Below are 19,816 nucleotides of genomic sequence, written 5' to 3'. Positions count from 1 at the left end.
TTGCTGATATTTCAGCATGTGAAACTGACAATTTAATGCTCTCATAGCTAGAGTAGCTGATGTGTATACCTTCTTTCCCCACCTATATAGTGCTCTGGAGTCCCTTTCAGAGGGTACAGGATTTTTAGCCATAGAAGCCTTTGCCCCTCTGGGACCCTGGGAAATTGTTTCTGGGTCAGCAACAGGGCTTTTATAAAGGAATTTGTGCGAGTCCGGTACTCTGTAGTATCTGTCTGGTTTGGCTGGAGCAGGAGGTAGAGAGTCTGGATTTAGACTAGATTCTAAGTAAACATCATCTACAATGTCTAAAACTGGAGGGATAGCAAGTGGTCTGTGGTGGGGAAGTAAAAGGAACTCTCGGAGCCTTTTCTTTGAATCAAGAGTAGTCCTGGCCTTCCCGGTGGAAATGTTCCCTCATGGTATGTAAAGTTTCCCCAAAGGAATACTCTTCAGGGGGAGATGCTAAGGGGATAGAGTCTTCAGCATCAGAATCTTCATAAGGGGGAAAGGAGCAATCCTGTTCCTCAGAGGAGTCTGAGGAAATTGAAACCTGGTCAGAGGAGGCATAATCCTGCTCTTGTCTAGGCCTTTTATCTGGAGGGGGTTGGGAACCCCTGATTAGGGTAATCAAATCTTCAGCCATCTTAAGCATCTGTTTCTTAGGCATGGGGCCTTGAACTGGAGACTGATGTACAGTCTTTTTAGGCGAAGCTTGTTCCCATGATCAGAGAGGTCTCTCGGATTAAAGGTTGCACAAACGGCGCATGGAGACTCCAGATGGGCTGCTCCTAAACAGTATACACACTCTTGTGGGCATCAGAATTGGGAATCTTTCACACACAAGAAGTGCACTTCTTGAAACCCATAGGTTTTTCAGACATGAAGGCAGCAGAAGGCAGTAAACCCTAAAAAAAAAGAAAAGGGTTTTCAAACAATACTAAGTTCAACCGGGAGGTTAAAGACTGAAGCTACAGTACTATTACCTAACAAGTTAACACAGACATAAGGAAAACAATAGTTTTTTTTTAAACAGAATAGAAAATATAAGTACTTAGGGTATGAGAGAGGGCATACAACAGGAAAAAGAGAAAACCCTAACACCTGTGAAAAGCTGAGGGAGGAGAACGAAGTTTAAAATAATGATATGAATGAGTTAGAAGAAGAAAAAGTATTATCTGAAAAATATCCAAAATAGATACTTTTACGCTCAAGGCTGGATATTTCCATCTTGCAGCTATGGCAGCAAATGAGATCTGAGGAGTTTGGGAAGGAATAGAGGAAGGAGCTCGAAGCTTGGATCCGAAGTCTTGAAAATGTGGCTAAGTCAGATCTGAGGATTGGATCCTAGACCCATTCCTGCAGAAGAATGAAAAGGACAACATCAGATCAGTTAGCTTTCTCATGTTCTCAAAAGAAACCAGTAAAGAATTTAACACAACCCTGGCAGTTTAAAATTCTGAAAGTTAATGTAGCAGAAAAATAAACTTTCCAAATTATCCACAGCTTTCCCATTTTTTCAGACAGATTTGAGATTAGTAAAAAGACGAGACTCTACTGTACTTTGTATAACCTATAAGGCTTCTTAGTGGAAGGAGGTTGACTGTCAGGCATACTTCAAGCAGTTAAGTAAGCATGTTCTGGTGCTGGTAAACCAGCAAGGGGCAGCTGCAGGTCCAGGAAAACCCAGGTGCAACAAAAATCTTAATACCCTCTGATGGGAGACTGTGATTTCATTTTGTTCCCATTGAAATAATTATTTCACTGCAGTTCTAGTGTCAGAAAAAGTTAACTCTTATGTCGGGAAATCTGAAGAAATACTTTCTTCAGAATCAGAACCCTCAGCCTGAGGAGAATACATTGAAGAAAAAACGTTCTCCCTCCATTCCCTGCTCTTCCAACTCAAAATCAGTGTCAAAGACAGAGAATTTTTTTTGAGCTTAGTAAAGAAACAGGATTTAAAACATTAAAATCTTGAAATAAACCTTTAGGAAAACCCAGTAAGTCTTTCCTGTTCCGTAAACGAGAGAAACAGAAGAAAGCTATAAGATTATTTATTTTTTCTTTTCCTACAGGACCCCCTGGAAAAAGACCCATCTCATGACAGGGATACTTATCTGGGAATTAGTTACCTTAGCCCAGCTATGGGATAAGACTTCATTAGTTCCATCCTTACAGACAGAAAAGAGTGGTTCTGTCTTGCTTGGTGGGGACAACCCAACAGCTAGAGAGGACATGTCTAATTCCCAGTACTTAGCAGCTTCCCAAGAAGCTAGACCAACAGGACTGATAGGCAATGATGAACGGTCTGAAGAACTAGGTCTGGCCACGTGGATAAGGGAGAAAAGAACCAAAAAGCTGGACATGCTTTATGGTTAGCCAGCAAAAATAAATAAGAGGCTAGTGGAGTTAATGTAATGTTGGTACACCTCTCCTGACAGAGAATTTAAAGTTTTGAGGTATAAATTCAGTGAGAGCCCACAAATTTCCAGCCCCTAACAATAAATAATTTTCCACAGTAATACACCAAAATTATTTTTACAGAGTTTTTCCACAAAAGTATTTACCAAAGCAAAATCCCTTAAATCTAGTGACAGTCCATAAAAAATACAATTCCTAGCTTTAAAAAAAATCAATAAAAATGTTCCCCTGACAAACATGTGGAAGATTTTCCATAGAAAAGTACTTAACCTGCCCAGCCAACAGAGTCCCTTGCAGACAATCAGGAGGCAAGGAAGTTCTGAAGCTCTGGTGACCTAACTGCTGCTTTTCTTTGGCTCTCCTCGAGCCTCATACAGTGGTTAGGGGGACTGGAAGGTGCCCTGAAGCTTTGTAAACTGGCCATTGGTCAATATCTTTGGCATGATATAACCTATGTGGCACAGACACTGCAGCAGTGATCTGATGTTGAACATCATGCCTGTGCAAGGCTCTGTGACAGAATCAAATTTATTTTCCATTCATACTTCACCAGGCAAAAAAGAAAAAAGTATGTGCAAAGGCTCATGCATATTCACAGGGCAGGCAGGCATGGGAAGGGTGCTGGCAGCTTCCTCAACTAATACTAGTGAAGAAAGAAAAGAAATCTGCCTCATTCCAAGTGCAACTTCAGAACTCTCACCAGCGGACTCCGTACCCTGCTCCACGTAAGTAAGTCAAAAGGCTGTATGCCTCAGTGGGTAAGGATAACTTTTAAACTCAAGGACAAACTACCCATCATTGTACATGGGTAATGCCTCCCTTATACCCTTCCTGATCCTCAGCCAATTTAAGTTGGGAACTCAGAGATGATGAAGGCTTGGAGGTCACTAAGATGACAGATTCTAATGGAGACTTCCCGTAATGCCTATCATCATGTCCATTATGTTCTTACCTCCTGTATGAAACATGCTGCTCCCTGCATTTGTTGTTCTCCAGTGGTTTCTTACTGTTCACTTTGAGACAGACCATCGGCTTCACGTGTCTGCTTTGCATAGTAGTCAGGTTCAATGTCTAGCTTTTATTGTATTCCTACATGTCTCCTTCTCCAATCAGTACAAATAATGCTATTATGAGTCCTAGCTGGAGTTATGATGGATATCTGGTTATCAATAAAGCCCAGCTACAGCGAGATGTCATGTATTCAAAAGTTTAAAACCTGTACAGAGGTTGTGGAGTTTATCTGTTTATTTTTGTCCTTTGTCAACCGGGAAAGTCTGACTGAGCCAATGGCCCATTTTCAGCAAAAGGCTGTGGAAAAATGCACCACAACAGATTCAAAAATATTCAAACAAAAACTGAGTAGTAGTTACATACAAGGGGAGAAAAGCCCCACAACAGATTAAATGTTTTACAAGGAGTTGGGAAGAAAGGCTCCATAAACACATACAAAAACATTTTACAATAGCTGATAAGTAATTATATGCAAGGAGTGAAAAGCTCCACAACAGATCAAACATTTCAGAATAGATTGGGGGTGTAACTTGGGTACAGGTAATATAAGCTCCCATACCATATTTAAATAGATTTACAAAATATTGCTAGGGGAAACTGTGATGAAGAATACAATATGTACTGCAAGTAGCAAGACACTTTGCAGAAGTGACCCGCCTAATTCGAGTAAGCTAATCATCTTCTTTCGGCTGCTCCCGTCAGGGGTCGCCACAGCAGATCAACTGTTTCCATTTCTTCCTGTCCTCTGCATCTTGCTCTGTCACACCAACCACCTGCATGTCCTCTCTCACCACATCCATAAACCTTATCTTAGGCCTTCCTCTTTTCCTGTTACCTGGCAGCTTCATCCTTAACATCTTTTCCCCAATATACTCTCCATCCCTCCTTAGCACATGTCCAAACCAATGTAATCTTGCCTCTCTGGCTTTGTCTCCAAACCTTCCAACCTGGGCTGACCCTCTAATATACTTATTCCTATTCCTGTCCATCCTCATCACACCCAGTGCAAATCTTAACATCTTCAACTCTGCCACATCAAGCTCCGACTCCTGTCTTTTTGCCAATGCCACTGTCTCCAACCCATATAACATAGCTGGTCTCACCACCCTCTTGCAGACCTTCCCTTTCACTCTTACAGGTACTCACCTGTCATAAATCACTCCTGACACTCTTCTCCACCCACTCCATTCTGCATGTACTCTCTTCTTCACCTCTCTTCCACACTCACTATTACTCTGAACTGTTGATCCCAAGTATTTAAACTCATCAACCTTCGCCACCTCTACTCCCTGAATCCTCACCATTCCTCTATCCTCCCTCTCATTCACACACATATATTCTGTCTTAGTCCTGCTGACCTTCATTTCTCTTCTCTCTAGAGTATATCTCCACCTCTCCAGGGTGGTCTCCACTTATTCCCTACTCTCACTACAGATCACAATGTCATCTGCAAACATCATAGTCCACGGGGACTCCTGTCTGATCTCATCTGTCAACCTGTCCATCACCATTACAAATAAAAAGGGCTCAGAGCTGAACATTGATGTAATCCCACCTCCACCTTAAACGCATCCGTCAATCCCACCGCAGACCTCACCGCTGTCACACTACCCTCGTACATATCCTGTACCACTATTACATACTTCTCTGACACTCCTGACTTCCTCATACAATACCACAACTCTTCTCTAGGCACCCTGTCATATGCTTTCTCTAAATCCACAAAGATACAATGCAACTCCTTCTGACATTCTCTGTACTTCTCCATCAACACTCTCAAAGCAAACATCGCATCTGTAGTGCTCTTTCCTGGCATGAAACCATACTGCTGATCACTAATCATCACCTCCCTTCTTAACCTAGCTTCCACTACTCTTTCCCATAACTTTGTGCTGTGACTGATCAATTTAATCCCTCTGTAGTTACTACAGCTCTGCACATCACCCTTATTCTTAAAAATCAGTACCAAAACACTTTCTCCATTCCTCAGTCAAAATACTGGCAATATTTCTCATCATGTGTGGAGGTAATATTCTGCTGCCAAAAACAGAGTAATAGAATGAGATCAGAGGGACTAATGTATGGCACCCATGTTTGTAGTTATATTCCATAAATGCATTTATGAGCTTTGTCCTCCCCACCACCACAGCACCCTTATTCGTAATTTTTTGTTTTTAATTCACTGAACTGGGATGTCATTTTAGTGGGTCTCAGTTTAGAATATCGTATCCAAAAGGATGACTACTTTGCTATTGGGGGTTAGGTTTCTTAGGCAATAAGTATAAAAACGTTCAACAAAAACTTTATGAATGAAAGCTGAATTGCCCAATCAATAAGAAAGAAGTGGAGAGTAAGACATCTGTCTGGGAATACTATCCCAGACATGATGCGTGATCCCACAGGTTTACCTCAATAGGGGACTTGTGCGTTTCTCTGAGTGGGAGCTAAAGAGAAAAACAGTTGTGCCAAAGACAGGATCTTCAAGCAGCAGTTTCCAGCTGTTATCCGCTAAAAACGACCCCATGAAATAAGTAATGCAATTAATATACATTAATAGTCTTTTTTGTACTGACAGAATGAAATCACACCTGTGGTGACAAATCTTCCTTTCTAATCTTGTGAAACACCATCTGATGAATATTATTGTGTCTCTGCATGGTAGGTGATGCTGGCATATCTGAAGGACCGATACTTCTAGCAACAAGCAGATTTGACTTATCTGTGGGGAAAAAAGCACAATAATGAACCACTAAAAATGCACCACTAAAATTACTTTAATCAACGTTTCTGGTCAAAACATTTCTAATGATAAATTTACACAACATGGAACATATTTTTTATAAAAATAAAAGGTCAATTTTGGCAGTATAATGTCAATATACACTATATTGTTTTAATTCTGTTTATATGACAAACTGAGTTTAAAGGTACAATAACAGTAGAACAGTGACTCAAACATATCAGATAGATGGATTTCACTAGCTGTTACTTCACTACAAAAGGAAAACTGTACCTTAGAGCAACTGTGAGATAATTTTGTTTAAAAATTTGATGTATTTTAAGTATATTTTATTAAGCTGTTGCCATTCTGTAGTAAAACTAGTAAAGGAAAATAAAGTTATTGGAGGTACTTGCAAAAAGTAATTACTGAAATGTCCTTTTAATGGCGCTAACAGTTTTCCATTAGCAGTGACAAAGAATAGTTGTGTAAGAACTTGCCATAACCTTAGATGCCCTTCTCTTCCATGTTGCAGTATTCATAACTGTAGGGAGGTTGCTGCCTGCAGCACCGGACATCCGACCAGTATACCAAAGTCTTAGGAGCAGGGGTACGTGCGACATTTGATGTCAGAGCCATAAACAGATGTTGGTTATAAAGGTGACGTCTGCGTGTACCCACTTCAGAATGGACTGCTGCAGACAGAAGTACCCCTGGAGGCAATGAAGAGGAAGGAGGAAGCTTTTCAGACCCACATATAAGACTAGGTCAAAGGATGCCTCATGGAGGAATAAGCCTGATGCTGAGGTTTGGTAAATGGAAAGAAATCTGTCCCCTCAGGTGACTAGACAGGAAGATGGGTAGAAGGGTGGGACTGGATGCTGCAACATGGAAGAGAAGGACATCTAAGGTTATGGTAAGTTCTTACACAACTATTGTATGTTCTTCTATTCTCATGTTGCCTTATTCATAACTGTAGGAGAGTACCAAAGCTTTAGGTATGAGCCTGGGTGGAAAGATAATGTCCCTGGGTCTCTAAGGCCATGTAGAATGGACCTAGCAAACACTTCTGGCCCTAGAAGCCAAACCTAGCATGTAATACCTGGTAAAGGTATGGACTGATGACCAGGTAAGCAGCTCCTAGGATAGAAGCGTAGTCTACCCCCCTGAAGAAAGCAGCTGAGGAGGCAGCTGCCCTAGTGAGAAGAGCCCTTACACTTTCACATAGAGCTTTAACCATGAAAGGAGTAGCATGCATAGATAGCCTTAGATATCCATGAAGAGATGGCCTGTTTAGAGACTGCCTTCCCCAAGGCTTTTGGGTAAAAGGATACAAACAGCTGGTCAGACAATCTAATGAGTTTGGCCTTGTCCAGATAGTACCAGAGTTGTCTGTGGACATCTAGGGAATGTAGAGTTCTTTCAGAGGAATTTAGAGTTTGAGAGAAGAAGACAGGAAGGTTAATGGACTGATTCAAGGATAGTTCATTAACCACTTTAGGCGTGAAGGAAGGGTTATAGTCCTGAGGGAGACTCTGTCTTCATGGAAGATGAGGTAAGGAGGAATGGCCATCAGGTATTGAATTTCTGATACCCTCCTGGAGGATGAGGGGGCCACAAGAAGTACTGTTTTCCAGGTACATAGCTTCAGTGAAGCAGAGTGGGGTGGCTCAAATGGAGGTAAAGTGAGTTTTTCCAAGACAAACATTTGGTCCCATGTAGGAGGGATTAGCTTATGAGGGGGTCTGATATGGAGGACACCTTTTATGAAGAGCTTAACCTCTAATCTGGATGTCAGACGAGGTACCAAAGGGAGACTAGCAAAAATGGCATACAAGTGGACCTTAACAAGAGAGTATGTTAGTCCTGAATGTAGAAGCACACACAAGTAAGAAAGGACCATGGGTACAGAAATGAGTAAAATGTCCTGTTTTTTTTTTTGACACCACCTGGAGAATCTTTTCTATTTTGCCACATAATTTCGACTGGTACTGGGTTTCCTGGTCTCCTGAAGGACATTGAGTACGTCCTCTGAGTATAGGTGCCTGAAGGGGATCAGAACCCTAACGCCCACAGAGTGAGCCTGAGATTGCTCACCTGAGGGTGTATTAGGGACTTCCTGTCTTGTGTGAGTAGGTCTAGATAGTGGGGTAATCTGTGGTGATTGCCCTTGGCTAAAAGGGGAAGGGGAAACCAATGCTGTTTTGGCCAGAAGGGAGTCACCAGCAGGATTTTTGGTTTGTCCCTCTGAATCTTCAGGAGGGCCTTCTGAATCAGTGTGAAGGGTGGGGCGGAGGCATAAAGGTACATGCCACCTACGAAAAAGAGAAGGTGTCCACTTTCCAGGCCTGGGGATGTGGATCCCTCGTACAAAACTGAGGCATCTGCATGTTCTGGGAGGAGGCAAACACGTCTGCTTGAGGAATGCCTGATTTGTGTACAAAATCTAGGAACACCTCTCTGTGAAGCATCCACTCGTGAGAGGGTGCAGAAGTTCTGTTGAGTGTGTCTGCCATTGCATTCTCTGCTGAAGGAATGTACACTGCTTGCAGGTAGATATGCAGACCTGAAGCTAGAGACCAAATCTGTATGGCTAGGCTGCAAAGAGAGTAAGACTTTGTCCCCCCTGACTTGTTTATGCACAACGCAGTCATGTTTGTCTGTGACTACTTTCAAAGTGCCTGGTAGGAGGACTGGTTGGAAGATCTGTAGTGCTAAGTAAACGGCCCTCATCCCTTTGATGTTGATGTGGTCCCTTTGCCTGAGTGGAGACCATTCTCCCAACACTCTGCTTAGTTTTTGCTGGTGTTGAAACACTGCCCACAACCCAGGTCTGAAGCATCTGTAAAGATTTGCTGTGAGGGTGGTGGTAACTGCAAAGGTATACTCTGGTTGAGATGGATAGCTGTGATCCACCATTCAATACTCTTTCTTCAGGCAGGGTAGTAAGGGGAGGAAGATATCAAGAGGATGAGAATGTTGGCCCCGACGAGTCCTTAGTAACCACTGGATCTTCCTCACAGACAGCCTTGCCAGAGGAAGCATTGGTAAAAAGGATGTCATGTGGCCCAGGATTTTCAGGAATTCTCTGGCTGAAAGTGTTTGAAGAGAGAGAGAGAGACTTCTAACGGTAAAGAGCAAGGTCTTTTACTTTCTGGCAGGGAATGAAAGCTACCATCTTGTCTGTTCTTATCCTGCACCCTAGAAAGACTAGATATTTTGTAGGCATCAGGTGGGACTTTCTCATGGTTGACAGTGAACCCCAAGTCTGCCAGGGCTCTGGTTACCAGGTGTAGGTGAGTTGCAGAGTGTGCAGGTCCTGGTGAAGTGTTAACAGGTCATCTAGATATGGATATATTTGAATGCCCTGTGTTCTGCAGGGGGAAATCACTGGTGCTAGATATTTTGTGAACACCCTGGGAGCTGTGGAGAGCCCAAAAGGTAATGTTGAAAATTGAAAATGCCAGGAACCTACTGAAAAACAGAGGAATTTCCTGTAGCAGGGGTGAACAGGAATGTGAAGGTAGGCGTCCATCAAATCCTGGGATACCACAAAAGCCTGATAGGGAATGAGGGGCAACAGCAGCTGCAAGGTGAGCATTCTGAAGGTGTGAACCTTGAGATAAACGTTGAGTATGGACAAATGCAGAATTGGTCTCCAAGGACCATCATTTCCTGGGACGAAAAACATCCTTGATTAAAATCCCTTATTTACCTGCTGAGATGGGACCTCTTCTGTGCTGCCCTGGGCCTGAAGTTTAAGCAGAATAGAGGGGAAAAGATGGAGCTAACTTTAGGGGGGCTGGGGTATCCCCTGGAAGGTGGGTAGAGCCCACCAAGTCATAAAATAAACTTTTTGAATTATGGAGAGGACCCAGGCTTCTGAGGTGATGATCTGCCAGGAGGGTAGGGAGAGGGTGAGGCGAAGGGACAGGGGGGTGGGGAGAGGCAGTGGGTTTGAGTCATAGTTGAGGGGGTTCTGTTCTGGTCAGGCTGTCTCTGAAAGGGAGTGGTATTACCGGAGGAAGGGGGTCTAGTACTGGAATGTTTCCTTGGTTGCCTCCGTCCTTTAGCCTGTGATGGGGAAGAATGAGATGACTGTCTCCTAACAAAAGTAGTTCTTTGAGGGTAGTTTCTATGGTACCTAGGGATAGGTGAAACCAGTAAATGTTTTAAATTTTGCAACTCCTTTCCCTTTTCTTGAAGGGATTTGAGGAGTTCTACAGATGCTTCACTGAAAAGGACCTTATTATCTAGTGATGCATCCAACAACTTGGTTTGCACATCCATAGAGAGAGGCTGTAGCCTCACCCAGGAGTGTCTTTACAATACAGAGCCTGAAGCTGCAGATTCTGAAGAGGGTTCCACCGCATCGTAACTGCACTTAATGGAGTGCCTAGTTACCTGTGAGGCAGTGGAGAGAACATAGTTTAGTTGGATCTTAGCAGTAGAGTCCGGTACATCAGATATGAGGGCTGAAACCTTAGAGTGTCTAGAACAAACCTGGCCATGTGAGTTTGATAGTTTAGGACTCTGATGTTAAGAGTGGAAGTATAGACCTTCTTCCCTAGTCTATCCAAAAATTTGCTGTCCTTGTCTGTACGGAATAAGGAGGTAGAAGGCAGCTGCAGAGAATATTTGTCAGCTGAGATTGCTATGACTGCAGGGTCTGCAGGGGGGTTCTTGAACAGGTACTGAGTATCGAGAGGAACTTTACAGAACCTATCTGGGCATTTAGAAGCTGAGGGTTGCGAGTCACAAGCCTGCAAAGCAGCCAAAAAGGCATTGTGAAAGGCTGGAAGCAAGGGAGGGACTGCAGATGGTGAGGGTTGATCCATCTGTAGTAATTCAAAATACCTTTTTTTTTATTTCTGAAACATCTGAGGCCTGCAATTTAAAGTGTTCTCTCATGAGAGAGATGGTATCTCAAAAAGAAAATTCTTCCACTGGAGATTCAGGACTAGAGTCCTCTTCATCAGGGGTAATGAAGTCTTTGGGGGATTCAATTTGAGAACAGTAAGTAAGGGAGTCTTCAGAGGAGGAGTATTCTTCCTCTGACTCTTCTAAGGCCTGCACAGATTAGGAGCAGGTGGAGGTACCTGTGATTATGGGGCCTGAAATGCCCTGAAATAATTTTGGGAAAAAACTTCCCATCCAGGGGCAGATTGCTGTTCTGTAAGTTTTAAATTTTTGTTTTCTCTTCAGAGGAGTTGAAGGATGGGTTGTTTTAGAAGCAGACATCTGGGAGGATTGCAGAGCAGGAGTAGGCCACAAAGACGCCATGAGCCGTGGTTCTCCCTCGCCAACAGGTACTGACAGCTGATCAACCTCAGTGGACATACTCAGGGTTTCCATTGGGCTGGCTTCCAATGAGGTTTCCAGTTCCAACTGAGAAACAGACGTCCAATGGGACCCTGGGCTAACATCTGCTTCAAGAGTCTCATCGGACTCAAGAGATGCAGCATGGACATCGGGCCTAACTTTTTTGGCCTTCTTCCTAGGCAGTTCATCGATAGTACCTACCCTGCTCTCCATACCTAACGCTAAAAGTTGGAGTCTCTGTTTCTCAAGATACAGCTTGAGAGCAGCCAGACATCGATGAAGAGTTTTAGGCACAAACGATTAACAAATGTCACAAGACGTATGGTCATGGGCCTCCCCTCCACAAAACAAGCACATATGCATGTTCTTGTGTGGAATTCATCTTCCACATGCACAGTTCCCCTTTACAGTTGACATGTATGTCTGAAAAGCTAAGGAATAAATAAAAAAACCCAAGGGTACTTATCTGTAGCAGATGGCTGTTAAACAAGCAAACTGCTTCCTGAAGCTTGTGATCAGAGGTCCAAAGATCACTGAGGCAGAAAAGTTCTTAAGTGGATACGTGCAGACGTCACCTTTATAGCCAACATCAGTTTATGTCTCTGACATAAAATGTCGCAAACACCCCTGCTCCTAAGACTTTGGTATACTGGTTGGATGTCCGGTGCTGCAGGCAGCAACCTCCCTACAGTTATGAATACTGCAACACGAGAATAGGACATCCAATTATATGCTGTTTCTGAGGTGTGATTGGCTCCATCCATAATGCATATAAAGCTGTAACAGCTACAACAAATGAGCATGAGTAAAGCAGAATCTGAAGCCACAGAAGCTGGGAAGAAAGCTTGAAGGAATACCAACTCCTCTTGGGAGGGGGGCTTCCGTGGACCAACTCCCCCATTTGCTTCATCAGTTTGAGAATGTCTCCAAAACAGACATGCTCCAGAGGAGATCTTGAGACCCCTGCCCTTCCTCAAAGTTGGTATCTTCAGTGACAGACTCTGGAGGGGAGTCCAGATGTCTCTTCTTGCATGTCAGTTTACTATAGCCATTTCCAGTGGGAGACTCTGGAGAAGTCTCGGAAATGGAATGGGAACTTGCCAAGTGAGATCCCTCAAAGATTAGAGGTTAGCTGTCCCTGTCTGGCAGGACTGATGGAAAGAGAGCAACAGGATTCAGAGGGTAGGAGGACAATTCCAAATGTGTGCAACAGACCTCTCTCGACCTCAAGAGAACCCACTGAAACACTTTGAAAGCTGAAGCTAAGACTGATGCCACAAAGACTCCTTGAGTTCTGATAATCCCAAAGGAGGAATGCCCCTGGCCCCGATCCAACTCTGTTCCAAAGACATCACAGCCTACTGAAGCACCTAAATGCAAGGATGACTCTGAAAACCACAGAGTTGAACTCTTAGCTCCAAGCCCCTTTGTGACCTAATTGTATTGGAGTCAAAATGGTGAAGGACACTGTGAAAGTTGATGCCAACCAAGCTCTCGGCTCTGACAAGGTCCTCTCATAAGTATCACTCAAAGACGTGAGCACTGGACCTTGAAGGGTGGACCAATAACTGTGTTGATGAGACCTGACTCAGACCCCAGATGGGGGAGGTGTTGGGAGGATCCCACCAGAATCGGTATCCTAAGAAATTTTCACATCATCCTGTAGACACTGGCTTCAGAAAGGTTTCTCAATGATCAAAAGGAGCTGAAGGAGGATGCCACCAAGGGTGGCACCTGAAGACTTGTGGGTCAACCCTTCTAGTAGGATCAGAGAATGCAGCCAAGGACTGGTCAGCTCTGCAGAAAAGTGACATGGAGGAGATGGAGAATGAATTTGAACCGGCTCCTGTACGGCCACCTGATCAGACTGCTTTGTTGTCTTCAGTGCAAGACTGGAAAGGAAGAGACCGGTCTGGGCATCTGTTCCTAGCTTTTTGTTTCTTTTTCCTTTTCCTTACTCTTGCTTCTCCCTCCCTCCTTATCTTTTTCCTTAGAACTCTTGGTTTTGTCACCTGGCTTCTTGGTTGAAGGAGAAGCATATGCAGACGTTGAAGTTGTTGAATCTTACACTTGGTGATAGAAAAGATGCTTGAGTACCAGTTTGTTTCTTCAATTAATAAGAGCCCTGACTCTGAATGAAGCAAATCACTCCTTTTTAGTGTTGAGGTGGTACATCTTTTCCCAGGTAACAGACACACAAGGCATGTCTTGGGGAGGTGGATTCTGTGCCCACAGGCACTGCACTTTTTAAAGCCAAAGACCTTGTCACTGCACTTATTCAAGCACTTAAATTCGAACAACCAACACTAACAAGCCACACAAAAAGAGGACTAAGCCAGTAAAATAATAACGGACTCTACACATTACAAACTATCTATAACAATAAATCCTGTAAGACTATAAAGATAAAGAACTTTTTTAAAAAAAACAGAATACAGGAAAAATGGCGGGAAAAAGTTTCCCAAAAAATCCCTAACTAGTTGAAAGGCAAAGGCAATGGCAAGGTGGTACTGAAAATACAGTTGTGTAAGTAAGCTTACCATAAAATTGATGGGCTCGGATCTGAACCCTTGTATCCAACTCGGCCATCGCTAAAGCTCGTGGCAACCAAAAACTATTGAGCTTCTCCCTTACCTATAATGCACCAACCCTAAGTCATGTCTAATCTTGTTTGCTGATTTCTGCCAGAAAATAAATATTTAGTATGCGCAAACAAAGGAGGTGAAAAATTGCATACAGTCAATACACAAAAAAAAACATCTGGAGCTCAACATAAGGACATTGATGTGCCCTAAAAACTCACTCTTCCATAAGTTTGTAAAGGATGGGGGTTGGTGGGTGGGGAGTTGAGGAAGAATGAAAATGGACAGCACAGATGGAACGTTAGGGCTACATAACTTCTTACCTTTTTCTTCTCTTTCGGCTGTTCCCGTTAGGGGTCGCCAGAGCAGATCATCTGTTTCCATTTCTTCCTGTCCTCTGCATATTGCTCAGTCACACCAACCGCCTGCATGTCCTCTCTCACCATGTCCATAAACCTTATCTTAGGCCTTCCTCTTTTCCTTTTACCTGGCAGTTCCATCCTTCGCATCCTTTTCCCAATATACCCATCATCCCTCCTCAGCACATGTCCAAACCAACGCTATCTCGCCTCTGTGACTTTGTCTCCAAACCATCCAACCTGAACTGACCCTCTAATATACCGATTCCTAATCCTGTCCATCCTTGTCACACCCAGTGCAAATCTTAACATCTTTAACTCTGCCACTTCCAGCTCTGACTCCTGCCATTTTGGCAATGCCACCATCTCCAACCCATACAACATAGTGGTTCTCTTAGTACCCTCTTGTAGACCTTCCATTTCACTCTTCCTGGTACCAGTCTGTCACAAATCACTCCTGAAACTCTTCACCACCCATTCCACCCTGTTTGTATTCTCTTTTTCACTTCTCTTCCACACTCACCATTACTCTGAACTGTTGATCCCAAGTACTTAAACTCATCCAGCTTCGCCAACTGTACTCCCCTGCATACTCACAATTCATCTATCCTCCCTCTCATTCAACTTCTTTATTTGACGTTGTCAATTTTCATTCTATCCTCAACTGATGGAACAGAGTCTACAGCTACCTAAAATCCTGGGTGGACTCAAAGAAGGATGTTCCTGAGCACAGCTTTACCAAATAATGCTCTACCCTTGGAAACCAGATCCAATTTGTAATCAGTAACAAAGGTATGGGGAGTAGCCCAAGCAGCTGCTGCTCACAAGTCGTCTATGAGGTTTACTTCAGAAGACTAAAAAACAAAAGACTGAATTCCAAAAGACTGAAAATTCAAAATACTGAATGATGGAATTTGCCCTTTCTTCACTGCTATCCGATCTTGGAGTTGGTATACTTAGTTAGCAGGGGATGTGGGGGGCACACTCCCACATGAGTGATGCAGGGGGTCTTGCCTCCTGCATTAAAATGTGTTCGGTATTTTGAATTTTCAGTTTTTTGGGATACAGTCTGTTGGTTCGTCAGTCTTCTGAAGTAGACCCATCGTCCATGGACATCCTACTGCACTTCATTCTGTTTAACTGTATTTCATTGCTATTTACAGAAATTAATTACTGTTTAACTGCATTTTATTGCATTTCATTACTAACTGTATTTTTTCATACTGTGAATTGTACTTTTGTCTGTAAGTGGTTGATCTGTGCCTTTTTGAGAGTTTTACTGTGTTCTTACCCTTAAATTGAGTAGCATAGTCTGGATACAAGGTTTGCTGCATCCCAGCTGTTTGTTTTTCCCTTCAGTGTTTCTGGCAGCCATCTTGTGTTTCCCTTCCATATTTCTGGCAGCCATCTTGTGTTGGTTGGGGTCGATCAACTCTGCTAATGAGAGCAGCAGGGCTGTCTGGACCTTGTCTGGCACAAGTTGGTAAAGAAAGCAGGGACTAGCAGGACTGGCTAGATTTCTGTATTACTAGAATCTTCTATTTTTTTGTGGTATTTAAACCCTGCATTTGAGCTGATTTGGGCTTGCTTGCACATCACGCACTGCAGCTGCACTATTTTTAACCCATTGTGAGGTATTCAAGCTAAAAAATTTCCCTTAATAGCACTTGTGTCTGATCATAAACCTTCCACCCTTTACCCCCTTAGCTCTCTCTGGCCGCTCTCCTTCAGATTCTGACAAATATGGATGGACAATTTCCTATGGTTTCTCCTGCCAATCTGGCTGATATGGGCATCCTGAGACAGTGTAGCAACTGCCTCATGTACACAGACAACCCTCTACTACCATCACCTAGGAACACAATTTGTGAGAGATGCAATTACATTAAGAACCTAGAGTCTATGCTCTCTCCCTCACAAGCTAGTATATCTGGCACTGAGGAGGATGTCAACACAAACACCACACCTCAAATACCACCCAGACCTACATATGTGGAGGTCCTCAACAAAAACATATCCAAACAAGAGAGACCTCCAAGATAAAAACACACGTGAACTTCACTGCCCACCACACCACACACAGTCCACACACCTGTCTCTCACAGTCACTACACCACACACAGTCACTAAGGCTTAAATACAAACCCAACATATTAGTCATAGTAGACTCCATTATGAGAAACACATGTGTGCCCCTCATCAGGCTGGATAATGAGAAAGTCATGGTTAGTTGTTTGTCAGGTGCTAGCTCAAGTCTCTCAACAGGTACTGGTATGACTCTGTCTTAGTCCATGTTGGCGTGAATGACTTGAGACTTACCTCCCTGGACTATACGAAGAGAGACATGATCGAGCTCGCTGAATGTGTCCCAGGAAGGTTTGTTCCTAGCCTTGGACAGCATTCCTTGTCATCCCTTTGCACAAAGATGGAGCGTCCACCGATCCAGGAAATTATAGACCCATCAGCCTAACTAGCCTGATATGGAAGGCCATGGAACAGATCATTATGGACATCATTATCAAGGACATTGGCAACCTCCAAACACTTAATCCCACACGGTCTGGTTTCGTCAAGGTGAGGTCATGCCAGTTAAATCTGGTCAACTTCTTTGAGATAGTCACCAAAGCCATGGATGAGGGGAAGACTGTGCACACCGCCTACCTTGACCTGGACAAAGCCTTCAATACTATTCCTCTCTCGGGTATAATAGATCAAACTCTCTCAACTAGGCATTAATCCGTATGTTACCAGATGTGCAGCAAACTGGCTCACTGATAGAACCCACCTAGGCAAAATAGGGGAAGCCACCTCAAGCACTAACCCATAATGAGTGGTGTACCCCATGGATTGGTCTTGGAGCCTCTGTGGTTAGGGATATACTTTTCTGAGGTGCAGGCCAAAACCAGTGGGCTATGGCTGACCAAGTGTGCAGATGACTGCAAGCTGGGCACTGTCATCAATTCCCCCAGTGATGTGGACATACTCCAAGAGGGTCTCTTGTAAACAAATGACTGGTGCCACAAACATGGCCTCAAACTGAATGCAAAAAAATGCATCATCATCCCCTTTTGGGAGAGTGACGTTCCCACAAATTTTCACATTAATAACAAGGTCCTAAGGATGCAATCAGTCATGAGGGACTTAGACACCCAGTTTGATAAGCAAACTGACTTTTGCCCACCATATTTCCTCCGCTGTACTGAAGTCTTTCTACATGGTCCACCTCATTAGTAAGGATATCTCATCCAGGGGGACAGGGAGGCCATAACACCCCTGTATTCTTCCCTTCCCATTACTGAGTACAATTCCCCTTTTGGACTATACCTCACAAAGCACATGCAGCAGCTGGACAGACCACAGAGGTTCCTCACCAGGAGAATCCAGGGCCTCAAACATCTACCCTAAACAGATAGGCTAAAAGCTCTGTCCCTCTACTCAGTCTCATACAGACTCTTCAGAGGTGACCTCTGTCTTGCATACAAAGCAATCTCAGACCCCACTTTTGATGGGACTGCTGCAATCCGCAAGTCAAGCTCCCCTTGAGTAACCCACATACACGACCTCAACCTGGTCTGTGACATCAATATGACTTGTTGATGGGACAGATTTGTGTCCCAGAAACTCCCCCTTCTGTGGATAAGACTCCCTCTCCATGTCAAGCAGAGTACCTCATTAACCCTTTTTAAGCACATCCTGGATATGTGGATGGGGAGCAGAAAATACACCCCTGGGATTCTACCTGTGTCCCTGCTGGACAGGGGTGTCGGTGCTGACTTGTCGCAACATGGGCTAAATTCTTGGCTAGGCTTGTAACGGACTCTGGGCCAATAGCCTAGTAAATTCCTATGCTCCAATGAAAAATGGAAGACATTACCATGGATCTAGTTGAATGAGCTTGCAGTGGTTGTAGTGAGGTAATACTCACTTTTTTATAAATAAAAGGGATACAATAAGTTAGCCATCTGTCTAAAGTTACTTTGGCAACTGGTTTTCCCAGTTTCAAGTCTGCAAAGAAAACAAACAACTGGTCTGTTTTTCTTATGTCTTTTGTTCTATGCAGGTAAAAACATAATGGTCTGTGAACATCCAATAAATGTAACAGGTATTCACCGTTGTAAAATTAAGGAAGAGTACTGGCAAATTATTGGATTGACAGACATTGGATTCTGACACCACCTTGGGACAAAAGGATGCACTGGTGCATAATGTAACTCTATCCTTGTGAAAAATTAAGTATGGAGGTTTTGAAGACGCTTGAATTTCTGAAATTCGTCTAGCACATGTAACGGCCACTAGAAAAAAACATTTTCCAAATAAGATATTTAACTCATTACAACCTCTGGGTATTTCTGCGGTTACATACTACTGATGACTCTAGGTGTCAGATATTGCTTGTTCATATCTGCATTAATAATTCCACAACCATGCTACATGCAAAGTATTCAATGATTTCATCTTAAAACTTACACAGTGGCAAACACAGCTATATTGGTATCTGACCTCTCTAGTGCAGGTTAAGAAATCTTAATTGGTTGCTCATATAATATATATTTATATCGTCATAAACGTCATGTTTTTAGCCTGCTTAGCCGCATATGAAAGGTCTTAGCAGGATGAACAAGTTGCTGCTGACAGTATGTGTGTAACTTGAGTGGCTTCTGACATATTTTAAGTTAGTTACAAAATATTACAAACTTAATACTTAATGTGTTTACTGTGACTTATAAAATACAGCTTAAAGCCTAGAACCTAATGAATACTATCATTATATAAAATGTCGTTTACTGAAGAGTTTGTCATTTATACTTCTTTAGTAAGCCCCATGGTTCCAGAGATATGAAAATTTCTTTGAAATACAAGGGCATAACTTGACTCAAGAGTTAGGCTGTGCCCATTGGAAGTTACAATGCAAATTTCCAGAGCTCCATTGGAGGGAATGAGTTAAGGTCGTACCTAGCTGCTGGTTCAAATGGGTAATGTACAAGTGCTTGCATTATCAGATTGAGGACCCATGGGGGAGTAGAGTCTTTAAAAAGAAGTATTACAAGTAGAGTGCCTCGCAAGCAAGCTCTGCACAACTTAAGACAGGCTACTGAGGAACCCTGAAATCCAATGTGAAGGTTTGATATTCTCTGATAATTGAACTTTAGCATTTGATGCACTAGCTCCTTCTTTAAAAAGTAAGGTAAAAAATGCAGGGATGCTATTTTTTAAGATTTTTATTTTTTAAGATTTTTATTTTTTAAGATTTTGATGCGCCCAATACACAAATCTTTTCCATTTAATGGAGTAGAGTTTACGAGCAGGAGGTTTATGTGAAGATAAAAGTACATGTCGGACAGGGGAAGAGAGCTTAGATTATCTGGCTATTAAAGGAAATGGAGAATCCAGGTCATCATTCTGAG

General features: G+C 43.1%; 1 protein-coding gene across 1 annotated transcript in view; it reads right to left on the bottom strand.

The window, feature by feature from the left end:
* JAK2 (Janus kinase 2) overlaps positions 1-19,816 on the bottom strand; it is a 2,444,284-nt gene that overhangs the window by 743,540 nt on the left and 1,680,928 nt on the right. The window contains exon 16 of the mRNA XM_044060357.1: positions 6,018-6,148. Within this exon, the coding sequence (XP_043916292.1) occupies positions 6,018-6,148 (131 nt within the window). The remainder of the gene's footprint in view (positions 1-6,017; positions 6,149-19,816) is intronic.

This window comes from Protopterus annectens, chromosome 2.part0, assembly GCF_019279795.1.
Source record: "Protopterus annectens isolate FY-2018-M chromosome 2.part0, PAN1.0, whole genome shotgun sequence".
NCBI lineage: Eukaryota > Metazoa > Chordata > Ceratodontiformes > Protopteridae > Protopterus > Protopterus annectens.
This window is presented reverse-complemented; position numbering and strand designations above follow the sequence as displayed.